This window comes from Meriones unguiculatus, chromosome 9, assembly GCF_030254825.1.
Source record: "Meriones unguiculatus strain TT.TT164.6M chromosome 9, Bangor_MerUng_6.1, whole genome shotgun sequence".
NCBI lineage: Eukaryota > Metazoa > Chordata > Mammalia > Rodentia > Muridae > Meriones > Meriones unguiculatus.
Window position 1 is genome coordinate 36,312,351 of NC_083357.1, and position 18,228 is coordinate 36,330,578.

The 18,228-nt window shown below is 39.6% G+C and overlaps 1 protein-coding gene across 1 annotated transcript; it reads right to left on the reverse strand.

The window, feature by feature from the left end:
* Positions 1 to 407: 407 nt before the first annotated feature.
* On the reverse strand, positions 408 to 17,813 carry Rfc3 (replication factor C subunit 3). The gene is made up of 9 exons (XM_021659824.2): positions 17,658 to 17,813; positions 16,217 to 16,354; positions 13,692 to 13,759; positions 12,270 to 12,367; positions 5,231 to 5,412; positions 4,484 to 4,620; positions 4,311 to 4,409; positions 2,084 to 2,153; positions 408 to 692 (listed from the first exon to the last, which is right to left on the reverse strand). Exons 1-9 carry the CDS (start codon positions 17,742 to 17,744, stop codon positions 501 to 503), a joined length of 1,071 nt encoding a protein of 356 aa, XP_021515499.1. The 5' UTR covers positions 17,745 to 17,813; the 3' UTR covers positions 408 to 500.
* Positions 17,814 to 18,228: the final 415 nt, after the last annotated feature.

Here is an 18,228-nt window from a genome sequence, read left to right on the forward strand (position 1 = left end):
AAGTATCAGAGAATTATGGAAATTTCAGTGTCCACCTTCTAGACTTACACTCACTTACTTTGTGACAGGATCATCTTAAAAGACTAATAGATCATGGATGTCTTTTATAGTTCATGGACTATGGAGATGGCTAAGAGGTTAAAAGCTTTCTTGCAAAGGAGCAGGTTTGGTTCCCAGGCCCCACATGGTACCTCATACCACCTGTAATTCCAGTTCCAGAGGATTCAACAACCTTTTTTGGCATTCAGAAACCAGGCATTCACCACATTACACAGAAATACATACTCATACAGGCAAAAAACTCATATATACAAAAATAAACAAATGAGATTTGTACTTTGGACAGAATTAAAAACAAAACAAAACAAAACAAACAACAACAACAACAAAAACAGCACAACAATCCATTGGTAAGTGAAGTTAGTTTATTGTCACCATAGCCCCAGCATAAATTTATATAAACTCAGTCTCTGAAGTGCTTGGAAGAGCTGTTGGCTGAGTCAAAACATCATACCATCCAGTCCATCCTCCATGAACTTCTTATAAAGTGCCATAAACTTGGCCACAAATGCTTCCAAATGATAAATGGCTTTGCTGCCCAGCTGAAGTCGATGTTCATAATAGGCTGCCATCTGCGCCACTTCCCCTTTCAGCTGTCCATCACAATTATGTAAGAGTTCTGAGAGTAGGCCCTACAGGAAGTAAGAGTAACAGTCGTGAGGAAAAAATAGCCCTACAGGAAGTAAGCGTGACAGTCATGAGGAAAAATAACAAAACATGCTTATGCCTCTAGCTCAAAAAAAGGTAAAGCTTTTAATATAGTTTTTACATGTATATGCAGGTGAATATATAAATACAAATGTATGCATACATGTATAAGAGAGATGTTACTTCTTTTGTGTATTCTTCATCAAAGCCAAAAAACTTAAAAAAACATCATGTACAATAAGACCTGGTATTCATTCAAGGCTTTCCATTTTCCAAAGAAGGCCCCTGCATGAGTTTTTTTTTGCTTTTCTGATGATGCAAAAGGCAACACAAGCAGCAGAAACTGTATCTTAATACAACTGACATTATGCAAACTGATCAGGTTGTATCTATGCATTTAGGAATATATACGTACATTAGAAATGCACACATACAAATACATATATGTATATAACAACAGTTAAAAAAAGAAAGGCCATGAATTTGAAACAAGAGCAATAAGGGAAATGGGAAGGGCTTAGAATAAAGAAATTAAGGGGAAAATGGTATATTATAATCTAAAAATTAAAGGGAATAATTAAGTTAATTGTATCATGAATTTTTATCTTTTTCTACTCTAGGAATATGTAGTGCAATAGGTTTTGAGGCCATGGCACCAAGTGGGGTACCATGCCAGTCAACCACCTTGATGGCAACAGTCAATAATCTGTGCTGTTCAATGGGTAAGTGGTACTAAATGTTCTTCTACTCTTTGAAACCAGGTCTCACTGTTGTCCAAGCTGATGTGCTCAAGAGATGCTTATACCTCATCCAAGTGGCTGGAGCTACAGGGCTGGCCACAATATCTGGCTATGGCATTCTGACACAGGACATGTTCAACTTAAGATGGATTTATCAGGAAGAAAACAATCATAGTTTGAAACAACTACATGTAGTTGCATAAGGGTGCAAGGATCTAAGCACAAAGGTAATTATTCCCACATTCATTACAATTATCTATAGGCAATTCAAACTTTCAGCAATAAAGGTCATCTTCAAGAAACTGATATAGTCATAAAATGGGGCATCATCTATCCTATACTGTTGAATGAAAACTTAGTGAATGAACAGACTACATACTAGCAACTAAATCCACACACAGCACTTGTTCTAGGTGAAAAGAAGAGAAATCTATTCAAAACATTAAGGGAAGTCTTCCCTCCTTTCTTCAGTGGTCCCCTAATAGTGCTGGTTACAAAGCAGAGAATAAATCACTATGTCAGAATTAATGAAATGTTAGAGATAATGATATATCATAGCATTACAAAAGCTCTGTGATCACACAGCCAGTGTCCAGTTGTTATAAAAAGTCAAGATGTAAAATGAACTCACTTACCTTCATTATTATCTCAGGAGGAATACAGTGAGTTAGAAGCTCATAGAGCCTCCCACGAACTTCAAGGAGCCTATATAAAACAAAAGAACTGCTATTTTTTTGTGATAAAAAAAGTAAGGAACAATTTTAATATACCATCCAGTACAGGTCCATTTTCTTACTTCACTTCTCTTATTACCTTGATGCACAGAAGCTGCTATATGAACATGAGATGGCCCAAGCCATTTTCATTTTTCTTCTCAGACAGTCTCATTCTGTAGCTCAAGTAGCCTGAACCTCACTATATAGCTGATGCTGGCTTTGAAACAGAAACAATCTTCCTTCCTTAGCTTCCTAGGATATACCACTACGGCCATGGACTAGTTCACTTTTTAAAAAGGTTTTTTTTTTAATGCCTTTTTTTAACAGTAGGTATTTATAATAAGGGCTATTTATTGTATCACTCACAACACTACTAGAGTAAAATCAAAATTCCCTGGCCTGACAGGTTTGGTGGATAACCTGCTTCCTATACAAACCCAATGACCTGAGATTGATCTCCTAAAACCCATGGCGAAGGGAGAGAATGGACTCCCTACAGTCATCCTCTGACCTACACACATACACAGGAGGTGGGGAGGATTTTAAAAGGAAAGGAAAAAGACCTAGAAATGTAAAGCTTGTGCTCATTTGCATCAGGAACTGGAGACACTCCCTTTACTGACATATCAGGTACTATTTTTATGCATCTTCTTTAGACAGAATTTTATGCTAAAGTATCTACAGAGTGGCTGTGAAAAGACTGCAGTCACCAGTCAATCACACAAGTAATAAGATGATATGAACATAAAGTACGATCACCTAGTCTATAAACAATATAGTGGGGAAACAAAGCCGACCTTCACAGAAGGGACAGGCCAGAGCTCCCAGGTAAGTGCTAAACCTGGTGCTAAACCTTACAGGTGCTAAACTTCTGAGCTCTTAATGCAGGCCTCCCTTATGACACTTTCAAGAGGGTATGAAGGAAATGCAAACATTGCATATCAGAACAACAATAAATAATGATATCCTCCAAACTCAGAAAATAACTGTCTTTGTCTTTCTATAATACATTACCTGAATCAAAATAAAAAACAACTACCAAGGTTCTGAGTGAGCTACTGTGGATGTTCCATGCCAGGTAAATCAAGATAGTGATTTAAAAATTTACAAGTTTTCTTAAAAACAAGACATTCAAACTCCTTTTTTTGCTGCAATAACACAGCCATAGCCAGGATGTCTCAGTAACTACCTCCAGTAACTCACATTGTTAAGAACCCTATAAAACCCTAACTTATCAGATACCAACCAAAAAGAGAAACACGGACACTCACTCCTCTCACCATTATTTTCATCCCAACCAGGGACATGCCCTTATTCCTGCACTGAAGTTTATTCTGCACACTAAAATGGTCAACTACCCCTAAAGCCCATGGATGAGGCTGTGTGCTACCATGAGCCCGAAGAAATGACACACTGCAACAGCAGGGGAAACCTCAAAACTGACAAAGTTATTTAGGTAAAGAGACTATCTTATTCAGTTAAGCTGCCATAAAGCAAACCAGCAGTTGAGGCATTTTCAGTACTGTACACTACTGAGTTAAAAGGCCACAGACATGGATGAAAACAATTTAGAGTCTGTGACAAAAATGAAGCCAAGTACTTTGTATTTCTTTTTATAGATCCTATGCTTGAACATGGTGGTGTTTTCTAGTTCCGGACCACATCACACACCTCTGTAACAAAGCACAAGCACCCTTGGCAGGACAACAAAAAGTGTTGCCATGACAAAATAAAGAGGAGGCTAGAAATCTAAGGAAAAGCTGCCTGCAAGGAGGTTTGGCTACGGCAGGACAAGGGCTGGAAGCTTTCTTTCTAACACATTCTGCATCAATTTTAAAGCAGTTACAGCAACTACAATTGTTCTTTCAGCCTGGAATACAATAGGTACTTTATGCTGTGCACTATACTAAGCTACTAAACATTCTGGAAAAAGGAAAAAAAAAAAAAGGAAATAGCCCAAAATATATTTTATAAATCGGGTTCAATTTTACATGTTGACAAATTAAGGAAAGGCTAAAACTAGACACTAACTACTGTGGCCACTAAATTTCAGATCTTAAATGCTACTTTTTCGCTTTCAAATGAGGCTCAAGACTGACTTATGCTTGTAAATACCATAGAATCTGTGCCTCTCTCATACTGTTACCTCTGTGGCGTCTGCTGGCTGACAATAGCATTTGCAGTCTCTCTCAGATACACCTCCCAATCTGTCTCAGGGATCTCTTGGTCTTCTGTAAAAGGATATCTAAGAAACAGAGAATTAAGTCAACACCACACCCTCATGCCCCAGAGTGCTTCCCATGGCACAGCCCCACTCACTGCTGCACTCTGCAGGCTTCACACATAAGTAAGGCTTTTCTGAGGTTTCTGCAGGACTTCTCGGCCAGCCTATGAGCCAATTTTGATGGAAGAGCCAGACCTTCCTTCTTGCAGACAGTGGATAACACAGTACAAATCTGTAAGACATATTAACAAAGAGAAAAAAGCACAGTGAGGCAATGTCCAACTTCTGTTAACATCACTGTGCAACCCTATCAGTGTTCCTCTGCTCCTACAGGGTGCCACATGGTCCTGCTGTGTCTGATCTTTCAGTATCTACCATGAGCAGGCAAGTGACAGCACATGGCCCTGCTGCATACCATCTTCCACTATCTACTGTCTACTGTGGGAAAACTGTCTACTGTGAGAAACTTGGACATCTGATTGACAACTGTCAAGATGAAAGGGGAAACAGTGCACTGACTCCCCAGGGGGACTACAAATTCTCAAATCATCTACTTCCTCAATGTTCCCATCTCCCTCTACAACTAAGTAAATCAGTTTGAGGTAGAAGAGACTAACTACTTGAGGAGACTTCACATAGCTTGGCAAACACTCATTTGTTATAAGTAAAAGACAAATGAAAGAGAGCATCTTCTGTATTTGTAGCTGATACGAAACATAGTGCCATCATTTGGCACCCACTGATGCTGGCCTGCAGCTACCCTCCAATGACTGACATGCTTCACCATGGTTTAGAAACAAAACTGGAGCTCACATACTTCTGGAAAGCTTAACCTGACTTACGTCTTCAATGCTGGGAGCAGGTACACGAACTGCCAGGCACCTACTGCGGATCGGGGGTATCACCTTAGATGTGGAATTACAGCATAAGATCAGCCTGCAGGTGGACATGTACTTCTCCATGGTTCTGCGCAAGGCATGCTGAGCATCCTTTGTCAGTTTGTCCACCTCTGTCAATAATACCACTGGGTCAAAAGAAACAAAACCAGCTTGCAGTTAAGGTTTGAGAGGCAAAGCCTTAGCTCCTGTCTTTGCTGTGTCCTCATTAATCCACATGAATCCTAAATGGATGCACAATAGTCTTTTACCTTTGAAAAGGACAAATCAGATTTATAGAAGAATATGTTTAATTCTGAAAATTTATAATAAAACAAGACTAAGAACCATTAGTCAAAATTAAATTAAATCAGGACTTCTCACTCTAGCCTTTACCACTGGTAACAAAGCTATAAGACAAGGATATGCTGTGATACATCATAAAATCTAAGGAATTCATTGATCATTAAGACTTTGGAAATCTCTATTGGAAGAGTCCTAGCCAGTGGGTACAACCGACAGGAGCATCTGGAAGAACGCACATAAAGACTGCATCTGGATGCACCCTAAGACCTGTCAGTCTTAAGCAGTTCAGAATGGTGCAGAGGCAGGGGATGAATGTAACTTTCAAAACTTGTATTATATTAACAAACTATTTCCAAAGGACAGCAGTAGGAGCAGGGTTCCACTTAAATATGCTCATAGGCACAGCAACCTAAACATCTAAGTCAAACTACAACCACATTTAAGCTGATAGGAAAGAACAGTGACAAAGAAGCAACATCATGTTCAAATGGGAGAGAAAAGAGGAATCCACAATACTTGTTCCAAATTGTCCATGGGACACACTGAAAATTACTACCAATATGAAAGAAGTTATAAGCAGGAAGAGGTCGCACAGCCCCCAACCTGTAGACAAGAACACAGAACCCTGACACAGTAAAGTGTGGGCAAGTGGCTGGTTCAAAAAATGCTGAGATGATACCCCACAAAGTCCAGCAGTGGAAGCAGACTGAGCAGAGCAGCGAAGAGACGAGGACAAAGATGAAGAGTGGCAGGAAAAATAAAAGGGTACAAACCTCAGCACAGTGTCATATGCTTTGTTGCTTTCTGAATATAAAAACATGAGGACCACCTAAGATCCAAACCTAGAAAATCCCTCTCTGGCCTCCTATTTTCAAAGACTATAAGAAAGCCTAATTTTTTTAATTCACATTTTATAAAAACTGTCAACACAAAAAACAACTGAGTTCAAAGTTTTAAGAAAACCAGAAAACCATTATTTTCATATAATGATAAATTTATTGGAAAAACATGTTAACCTAACTTTGGAAGCATGAGTACCTAAGTTCAGGGCCAGTACTCACATTAAGAGCTGAGGAACCAGACAAGCATAACCAAGGAGCTCAATGCCCTTGAGAGACTCCACCTCGGAGGTGAGATAAAGAATGAAGCTAGGAAGACGGGAGTGAAAATATTCATCCTCCATATGCACTTTCACATTGCACCGTATATCTCATCATGCCCCATACACCACAAACACACACATACAAAAGAAATGGGATAAGAATAACTGCAAAGTCCTAATGATTGTTTGGATTTCCTCAGTGTCTGTAGTTATGTCCCCCTTTTCATTTCTGATTTTGTTGATTTGGGTGGTGTCTCTCTGCCTTTTAGATAGCTTGGCTAAGGGTTTGTTAATCTTGTTGATTTTCTCAAAGAACCAGCTCTTGGTTTCATTGATTCTTTGAATTGTTTTATTTATTTATAATTGATTGATTTCAGCCCTGAGTTTGATTATTTCCAGCCGTCTACTCCTTTTTGGTGTGTCTGCTTCTTCTTTTTCTAGGGTTTTTAAGTGGGCCATTAAGTTGCTTGAATGCACTGTCTCGAATTTCTTCTTGAAGGCACTTAGTGCTATGAACTTTCCTCTTAGCACTGCTTTCATTGTGTCCCACAAGTTTGGGTATGTTGTGTCTTCATTTTCATTGAGTTCTAGGAAGACTTTAATTTCTTTCTTTATTTCTTCCTTGACCCAGCTGTCATTAAGTAACTAGTTGTTCAGTTTCGATGTGTGTGTAGGCTTTTTGCTATTTCTGTTGTTGTTGAAGTCCAACTTTATTCCATGGTGATCAGACAAGATACAAGGGATTATTTCAATCTTCTTGTATCTGTTGAGGCTTGCTTTGTGACCAACTATATGGTCTATTGTGGAGAAAGTTCCATGAGGTGCTGAGAAGGTGGTAAATTCTTTTGTGTTTGGGTGTAAGGTTCTGTAAATGTCTGTGAGGTCCATTTGATTCATGACCTCTGTCAGAGATACTGTTTCTTTGTTTAATTTGTTTTGTTGACCTGTCCTTTGTTGAGAGTGGGGTGTTGAAGTCTCCCACTATCAATGTGTAGGGATCTATATGTGGTTTAAATTTTATCAATGTTTCTTTTACAAATGTGGGTGCTCTTGTATTTGGGGCATAGATGTTCAGGATTGTGATGTCTTCCTGGTGGAATTTTCCCTTGATGAGTATAAAGTGTCCTTCCCCATCTCTTTTGATTAATTTTGGTTGAAAGTCTATTTTATCAGATATTAGAATGGCTACTCCTGCTTGTTTCTTGGGTCCATTTGCTTGGAAAGTCGTCTTCCAACCTTTTACCCTCAGGTAATGTCTATCTTTGTGTCTTAGGTGTGTTTCTTTTATGCAACAGATTGCTGGGTTTTGTTTACGTATCCATTCAGTTAATCTGTGTCTTTTTACTGGAGAGTTGAGTCCATTGATGTTGAGACAGATTAATGACCAGTGGCTGTTAGATCCATTGATTTTGATGTTGGCTGTGGTCATAAGGTTCTGTGCATGGTTGCTTTTTGTTTTACTGTAGTAAGGTTAATTATTTCCTGTGTTTTCTTGACAGAAGCTAATTTTCTTGGGTTGTATTTTCCCTTCCAGTGTCTTCTGTAATGCTGGATTTGTATGTAGGTATTGTTGAAATTGGTTTTTGTCATTGAATATCTTGTTTTCTCCGTCTATGAGGACTGAGAGCTTTGCAGGGTATAGTAGCCTGGCCTGACATCTGTGTTCTCTTAGGGTCTGCATGATATCCGTCCAGGCCCTTCTGGCTTTCATGGTCTTACTTCAAAAGTCTATATACCACAAAATTTGAAAATCTAAATGAAATGGACAATTTTCTTGATCGATTTGACTTACCAAAGCTGAATCAGGACCAGGTAAATCGATTAAATAGTCCTATATCCCCCAAAGAAATAGAAGCGGTCATCAAAAGTCTCCCATCCAAAAAAAGCCCAGGACCAGATGGCTTCAGCGCAGAATTCTACCAGACCTTCAAAGAAGAGATAACTCCAATTCTCTTCAAACTATTCCACAAAATAGAAACAGAAGGAACATTACCAAACTCATTCTATGAAGCCACAGTCACCTTGGTACCTAAACCTCACAAAAACTCAACAAAGAAAGAGAATTTCAGGCCAATCTCCCTTATGAACATTGATGCAAAAATACTTAACAAAATACTCGCAAACCGAATACAAGAACACATCAAAGATATTTTCCACTATGACCAAGTAGGCTTCATCCCAGGTATGCAGGGGTGGTTCAATATACGAAAATCCATCAATGTGATCCACCATATTAACAAACTGAAAGAAAAAAACCACATGATAATCTCCCTAGATGCTGAAAAAGCATTTGACAAAATCCAACAGCCATTCATGTTTAAAGTCTTGGAGAGATCAGGGATACAAGGTACATATCTAAACATAGTAAAGGCGATATACAGCAAGCCTATAGCCAACATCAAACTGAGCGGAGAGAAACTTAAAGCAATCCCACTGAAATCAGGGACAAGACAAAGCTGCCCACTGTTCCCATAACTCTTCAACTTAGTTCTGGAAGTCCTTGCTAGAGCAATAAGACAGATGAAGAAGATCAAGGGGATACAAATTGGAAAGGAAGAAGTCAAATTATCACTATTTGCAGATGATATGATAGTATACGTGAGTGACCCCAAAAACTCTACCAGGGAACTACTACAGCTGATAAACACCTTCAGCAAAGTGGCTGGATACAAAGTTAACTCAAAACAATCAGTAGCCCTCCTGTATACAAAAGACAAAAGGGCTGAGAAAGAAATTAGAGAAACAACACCCTTCACAATAGCCACAAATGACATAAAGTACCTTGGTGTAATCCTAACCAAGCAAGTCAAAGACTTGTATGAAAAAAATTTCAAGTCTCTGAAGAAAGAATTAGAAGAAGATATGAGAAGATGGAAAGATCTCCCATGCTCATGGCTTGGCAGGATTAACATAGTAAAAATGGCCATCTTACCAAAAGCAATCTACAGATTTAATGCAATTCCCATCAAATTGCTAACACAATTCTTTATAGACCTGGAAAGAAAAATTCTCAACTTCGTATGGAATAACAAGAAACCAAGAATTGCTAAAACAATACTCTACAATAAAAGATCTTCTGGAGGTATCTCCATCCCTGATCTCAAGCTGTACTATAGAGCAACAGTTATAAAAACTGCATGGTACTGGCATAGAAACAGAATGGTGGATCAATGAAACCGAACAGAAGACCCAGAAATAAACCCACACACTTATGGACACCTGATTTTTGTCAAAGATGCCAAAACCATACAATGGAAAAAAGATAGCATCTTCAACAAATGGTGCTGGTCCAACTGGATGTCTACATGTAGAAAAATGAAAATAGATCCATACTTATCACCCTGCACAAAACTGAAGTCCAAGTGGATCAAAGACCTTAACATAAAACCAGACACATTAAATCGGCTAGAAAAAAAAGTGGGGAATACCCTAGAACTCATTGGTACAGGAGAAAACTTCCTGAACAGAACACCAACAGCACAGGCTCTAAGAGCAACAATCAATAAATGGGACCTCATGAAACTGAAAAGCTTCTGTAAAGCAAAGGACACAGTCATCAAAACAAAGCGACTGCCTACAGATTGGGAAAGAATTTTCACCAACCCTTTATCTGACAAAGGACTCATATCCAGTATATATAAAGGACTAAAGAAGCTGAAAAGCAGCAAACCAAGTAATCCACTTAAAAAATGGGGAACAGAGCTAAACAGAGAATTCTCTGTAGAGGAATATCAAATGGTAGAGAAGCACTTAAAGAAATGCTCAACCTCATTAGCCATTAGGGAAATGCAAATCAAAACGATCCTGAGATTTCACCTTACACCCATCAGAATGGCCATGATCAAAAATTCACATGCTGGAGAGGTTGTGGAGAAAGGGAAACCCTTCTCCACTGCTGGTGGGAGTGTAAACTTGTACAACCATTCTGGAAATCAAGCTGGCGCTTTCTCAGACAACTAGGAATAGTGCTTCCTCAAGATCCAGCCATACCACTCCTCGGCATATACCCAAAAGAGGCTCAAGTACTCAAAACGGACATTTGCTCAACCATGTTTATAGCAGCGTTATTTGTAATAGCCAGAAGCTGGAAACAGCCCAGATGCCCCTCAACTGAAGAATGGATGCAGAAACTGTGGTACATCTATACAATGGAGTATTACTCAGCAATGAAAAACAAGGAAATCATGAAATATGCAGGTAAATGGTGGGACCTGGAAAGGATCATCCTGAGTGAGTTGTCCAAGAAGCAAAAAGACACACACCGTATATACTCACTCATATAAACATACAACATAGAATAAATCCACTAAAATCTGTACATCTAAACATACTAAGCAAAAGAGAGGACCCCAAGTAAAATGTTCAATACCCATCCTTAAAGGCAAAGAGGATGGACATCCAAAGAAGAAGAAAACAGGAAACAACCTAAGAACCTGCTACAGAGGGCCTCTGAAAGCCAGAAGAAGAAAACAGGAAACAACCTAGGAACCTGCCACAGAGGGCCTCTGAAAGCCTCTGCCATGCAGACCATCAAAGCAGATGCTGAGCCCGATGGGCAACTGTTGGGCAGAGTGAATGGAATTTTATGTAAGAAGTGGGAAACAGTAAGAGCTGGAGAGGACAGGAACTCCACAAGGAGAGCAACAGAACAAGAAAATTTGAACACAAGGAACTTCCCAGAGACTCATACTCCAACCAAGGACTATTCATGGAGATAACCTAGAACCCTGACAATGCAGCCACTTCTGGTGAGAACTGATAGACTAAGATCAGAACGAAGGAGAGGAGTGGACTTGGGGAGGGGCATGCATGCAGAAAGTGGGGGGAGGGTGGGACCGGGAGGGGAGGAGGGAGGGGCGTATGGGGGGATACAAAATGAATAAAATGTAATTAATAAAAGTTTAAAAAAAAAGAATAACTACAAATAACTCAAATAATAAATATACATACAGAAGAAATAGAAAAATGCTATTTTCACTAAAATGACAAGGATGCATATTAGATAAATGTTTTAGAGAAATACAAATTTATACTGTCCCTCAGATGAAGAATTTGACAGATTTTATGAAAGGCATCAAATGATGGCATTTTTGTCATCAGAAAATCTTATGTGTAAGAATTTCATCCATATAAAAAATACTGGCAGGCACATAACCATCAATAGTGACTGTCTAGGATATGTGATTACAGCTAGTTTTTTTAATTTTCTTTCTTCATAGTTGATACCAGAAACTTTGGTCATAAACCATTTATTTTGAAATCATGTTGTTTCTTATTTTAAATGAGATGCTCCCATTATCTTGCTTTATAATGTTAAACAGGCACCACAGGCACAAGACTGAACACCAGGAGCAAAGACCAGGACTCACATTCATTTATCTTTTTGTCCTATTTTTGAGACAGGTCTCTCTATGCAGCCCTGGCCATCCTAAAGCTGGCTCACACTGTAAACCAGGCTGGCTTTGAACTCAGAGATCTTCCTGCTTCTGCCTCCCTGGTGCTGGGATTATGCAAGGACACCCAGAACTGATGAATTTGACTCCTAAAAAAAGAGCACTGAAGCTCAGCAGCCTCACAAAAAGCCTCCTCAGCACATACCTTTGAAGTCTCTTTGTGAGCTGGTTTCAAGCTGTTGTGACTGTGCCACTGTCTTCAGCATCTCCTGAATTACAACCCGGTCACTGTTCCCTGCATCACTATACAACAGCAGAATGATGGTTACATGGAAGTAAATACTCAAGTATTATTCCCTCATTCTTAATCTGTTACTAAGTGAAAACTGTGAGGTTTGCTTTCTTTTGTTTTGGTTTTGAAGGCATGATGGTTATGAATTTGCTATCGTCTTCCATCAGTCTCCAGAGTATCCCCATACGGGGCTACAATTAAAGAGCTTGTGGTGAAATGTTTTGTTGAATCTAGTAATATCTAATTATAATTAGAAATCTTTAAAATGGAGATGTTTTAGACTCATTAAAAAATTTAAAATTTATTAGCACTAAAAACATTTCATTATTTCTTAAGCAGCAAATCCATGTGTAACAAATATCTTGATACTAATTACATTTATTTGTCAATTATTCAGTTATCACACTGCCCTTAAGTTTTACTCTACTTGCTATGGCTGGATCACAATATCTGAACTCTAGTGATCATTTTCCCAACCAAGAAGCTATAATGTTTCCCAAGCAGCCTATGGAGCAAACATATTTAGTTTTATAATTTGAGCTGTTCCTGATCTTTCCCTTGATGAACCTTCTCAGAGTTACTCTGAGGTTTATGTAGAAAACACAGAGACTGCCACCAAACCCACAATCACAAGATCTTCAAAGTCTTCCTTCCACTCCCTCCACTTACACAGACACTTACCTCAGTGACATGATCTGTAGTGTACTCTGATCTGTACTCCTCTAAGAATGCCTCAGGCCACACAAAACCCTCACACTTTTCCAGACTCTGGTCTGCAACATGAGTCCCAGTATGGTGCCCATGCCCATTACTCCACACTTCCCCCACCCACCACCCCAAGCAGGACCTGGATTTTGTATCTCAGCAGGCATCCAGACAATGCCTGGTGGCTATCATAATACCCTAACTGAAACAATGAAACAGAGATATGTCAAAGAGAAATCTGGCGACCTACAGTCAGTGTCTGAAATACTCATTCCAAACAGGATCAACTCTTAGACAGCTTTGCTGATGCTCATCAGCACTGAATAAATCACAATAGCTCAGAAGAATTCATGCATGTAACTATGGAAAAAGCGAGCTCTGTAGATAGATCATACTTCAATGAACTAAGAGCATAGCAGGTCAGCACCAGCCTGTGTGTCAAGCATAAAGCTTTACTTTAATCTGCTATGTATCCTGTGCTTACACATGTACAACAGTATTTAAAAAAAAAAAAAAATCTCTAAGCTGGAGGACAATGACTGTAAGTTTGTTTTTTTTTTTTGTTTGTTTGTTTTGGTTAACATTGTTAATTTCTAACTACTTTTATAAAAATATTTAGTAGCAGCTTACCTGGGATTAAGTTCAAGATGGTAATTACTGGCAATCGTGCTGATTTCAATTTTCTTTTTAGATGGAGTCTGTGAATGAAACAAGAATCTGCTCAACATTTACTAATCGGCTGTCTTCCATTTTCTCATGTATCACCAAATCACCACAGTCAACTATCTGCAGTCTTCCATGTTAAAAGAACTATACATATATATATATGTTCAGAGGGTCAGTGTTTCATGGAAAATAAAAATATAAAGAGGGAATTTTTTTATATACATCTGCTTTGCTTTTTTTCACTTAATAATATGTCTTTGCAGTCCCTCTCAGACAACTGGTGAGGTCATGACTGTATATCAATTTGGAATATGCATGTTCTACAGCTAATTACCCTTATGGATTTTCATATTATTGATACTGTGTCTGTGTCACTGGTCTATAGACCAATCAGCTGAAAGAGGAACTAACATGTCTGGTTATTCAGTTTCACTGACTGGATTCTGATCTTGCAAAACAGACTCATACTGCCGGGCCACCCCAGAACTCCAATTACATGTCACTGGCCACTCACAGTTTACTGTGATTACATCTTGTTTCTGACCAAGCTGCCCTCCTGCTGTTGGTCTGGCGTGCCCCTCAAATACTCTATGACAATCATTCTCTGCAAGTTCAGCTTATCCCTCGTCTTACAGACCTAAAGTCACATGCACCAAGTATCCACATCATTTCTGTACTTTCCATGTTCTTCGTGGGCCTCCCTGTCCATGAGGTAGCTCACAAAGTCTAAGACATGCCACTCTAAGTATTTCATCATAAAGTGTAAGCTTTTAAATCACACAGAACCAAACTTCATAACTGTATGGCACAAGATTCATCTTTACTTTCCTCCAAAAGGTAACCAATCCTTTTCACTAATTTGAAATGCACTCTGCATGTCTGTAGGCTTTTTGTTTCAGAGGTAGAATCATTATATAATTGTTTTAGAGTTAAACCCTGATTTGCCATCTTGTAAAAGAAGCCAATATCAATTGAATATGCTATGTCCCTACAGACTCAAGTGTGGAACCTCAGTCCCCAGCGGGTGCTGTTATTTTGGGATGTTCTGGAGGGAGCGCCTACCTAGAAGAGGTAAACTGTGGGACTAGAGTGGGGCCTTAGGGATATCTGTGCCTAGTTCCTTCCTGCCTCTGACTCTGGCCCCACCTTCACTGTCAGAGGAAGCTCTTCTTTTATACACTTGTACCCCATTAACTATTCTGCCTCATCATGGCCTAACAGTAGAGTCACAGAGTTTATGTTCTGAAATTAGTTCAAACCCAGTACTCAAGTTGGTAAAGTGGATTTTACCACAAAACTTTCTACTTTTCAACATTAATAGTCAATCAATAGTCTCAGTCAGTCAGTCGTTGTTTGTCTGTCTCTTCTCCCTTCAAACAGATCAACCTTCCCTTAAGCTAGTTTATGTTAAACAATCTGGTTCCACAGATAAGACAAAGGAAGAAATACACTCACTTCACTTATCCTCTTTATAACTGTCTCATTTCAGAAATGTATTCTCTATAGGGAATTTAGGATGGCATCATAGTTTGAAACATTTGGATTTTGACTGAAATTTATACTGTAACTTGGAGGAAAAAAAAAAACAAAACTCATATTAAGTCTCCCAAATGTGAAGACACTTCTATTTGTTTAGCTCTTTTGTCTTATGTTTCTTTTGAGTTAACTCAGCATTACCCTCCTGAAGATTCTATTAAGAGCATTACCATCAACATTAAGTATTTTTCCTTTCTCAATACGCAATATCATAAGACATTCTATTAGAGGCCATGAAAGACTTGAAAATAGGCCAGGAAGGACTTGAAAATAATCTCTTCATAACTTCAAAACAAATACAGTCTTGCCACAGTAAGAGATGAACAAGCATCATCAAGGCACGCTATAAACCACAATTTGTAAAGAACTCCTAATTCACTGGGCTGAGGAGCACCTAAGAGAAGGGTATGTCAGGAACAGGGAAAACCACTGAATAGAATGTAGCTGCTGCACATGCATGTGTAAGCATGATGACCACAGTTCAGATCCCCAGACTCCACACTAGAAGCACTAATGCAAACTCCAGGGCACCCTAGCAAGGAGATAGGAGGCAGAGACAGGAAAATCTCCAGAAGCTCCCAGGTCAGCCAGCTTGGCTTAGGAAATGGCAAAGAAATGGAAAGGGAGAACTGACAGTGGTTATTGTATTTATCACACACATGCATACATGCACACAGGTACGCACACACAATTTAAGTCACACACTAGGCATCCATGGTGGGGAGAGATATATACATGACCAGGATAGAAAATCCCCACCAGAAATGTCTGTCAAGCCTGGACATGAGATGCTTACTGTGGCCAGGCTCAGTGGCTCACACCTTTAACCCTAACACTCTAGGAAGCAGAGTCAGGTGGTTCTCTGCTAGTTTGAGGTTAGCCTTGTCTACAAAATGACCCTGTCTCAGGAAAAACAGAGAGAGACAGAGAAACAGACACAGAGAAATGCTTACTGTGATACTTTGATGTTCAATTCTCAATTTTTCCACCCCAACACCATACAGTTCACGTAGGATACACATAATTCTTGTCTTCTTTCCAGCACCTGATGGTCCATAGACTAAGAGGTGAGGAAAGTCTCCACACTGCACCTAAGGAAAAAAGAACACCACATTTTACCCTAGTCAAAGTGGGATGACCCAGGTTAAACAAACTACTTTTAAAGTACCAAGTTATTTTGTTTACAATCCAACTCCAATAGTAAATGTATCAAACTCTGAGCACTAATTTAACCTAACTTACACGCACAACACAGAGTATACAGGGCATTATACTATTGGAACTTCCTAAGTAAGCTACGTAAAGAGCACTTTTGGAAATAAAGGCTGATGGAATTCGGAATAGGTCTCTGTAACTTTGATAGATGCCCAGGCTCCCCAAAATGGTCTTCTTACTAAGAAGTAGGTGCACTGATTTCTTTGAAAGTTCACTTGGGACATACAGGAGAACTTCACTTAAGATCAGGGATGCAAAGCTATAAAAAAAAAAAAGCAGCAGTAATGAGTTTTATCAAACTAAGGAGCACTAAAGGTATGGGGGCTTAATCTAATAAGATGCAGACTGTTTAAAAGCAAATTTTGTTTTTTTTTTTGTTTTGAGAGAGACCAGGGTTTCTCTCTGTAACCTTGGCTGTCCTGGACTCACTTTGCAGACCAACTCGGCCTGGAACTCACCTACTTCTGCCTCCTTGAGTGCTGAAAATTACAGGAGTGTGCCTCCACACCCGACTTAAAGGCAAATTTATTAACAGGAAGGAATAGTATTTTAAAGCCCTGCTCTAAAAATATAATCCCAATTCTGTACAAGCAGCCACAGAAATCCAATAAAATGTATTCATCCTGCCTCTGGGAAACTTAACGCTAAAGCTACTTTGAGGAAAACCGGTATCCATAAAGAGTATAATATTCTATTTTAAATTACTGCATGCATTACCAACAAAAACATATCTTCCACTTCACTCTAGACTCTTCTCATATACGTGGAGGATATCGGTATTTGTTAAAAAAAATTGCTCCTTTTGGGAAAGGACTTCTCTCTGTGATTCTGATGAGGTTAGTAACTGGGACAGAGCACACTCACCTCCATAAGCTTCCCATCTAGCTCTCTGTGGCAGGCAACCCTATCTGCCCCTTGCAGTGACACACACGCCGCCACCCCACCCCTACATCCAGGGCTTGCTCCTTATTTTCCACTGCACTGCCCTTCTCCAGATCCCCACACAAAGCTCACGGGAACCCCCGCAGCAGACACTGTGCATTTTGGAGGACTTGTCACTCTGACTCCCACCCTCGCACTGGGGTGCCCGCCTTCTCACTCTCTTCCTCCCCATGACTCCCCTCCCGCGGGGTTTGTAGGAAGCTACTGAACGTGGCGAGCTCCCTCTGGTCTGCTCACCAGGTTGCGCAGCTGTGCCGCCTGCTCCTTGTGATAGTCCAGTCGGACAAGGGAGCTCGGCCGGTATTTGTCCACCCAGAGGCTCATTGCAGCTCGCGAATGTCTACGCGGTTTGCCGCCACCTAGCCCGGGATACGAGTTTTTCCCGCGAGCGCCAAAGCGTATAACGTCACTTCCGGCAGCGTTTGACTTCCGGACCGGGAGTGTACGGAGTCTGAATGGGGACTGTTGTAGTAGCCGGTTTAGCGCGCAGTTCCCAACTCCGCCCCTACACCACCAGTCACTGGGTTCATGCTGCAGTCCTTGTCAATTTGTGCTCACCATCTGTGGCAATTTAGAAAACATTTGGCGAAATTAAACAAGCGTCTCTGATAGTCAGGGCGTCCAATCTGGGTGTTTAGGAGAACGAAGTTTCCTTCTTTTCCTTCCTTCTTAACTTCATTCAAATTTTTGCTACAGAAAAAATTTAAAAGTTAAATTTTAATTTTATTTAAACTGTATTTATTAAACTTTAACTTTATTTAAATGTAGAGCTGTTTTTCTTTAGAAAAGAAAATTAAATTTCAATGGT

Bases quoted from the DNA above. Each gene is read 5' to 3' on its own strand.
- Rfc3 (XM_021659824.2), bottom strand. From the start codon at position 17,744: ATGAGCCTCTGGGTGGACAAATACCGGCCGAGCTCCCTTGTCCGACTG. The intron at 16,355-17,657 runs GTGAGCAGACCA...TTTTTTCCTTAG, and splicing joins CGGCACAGCTGCGCAACCTG to GTGCAGTGTGGAGACTTTCC. The intron at 5,413-12,269 runs GTATGTGCTGAG...CTTTTGACCCAG, and splicing joins CTCACAAAGAGACTTCAAAG to TGGTATTATTGACAGAGGTG.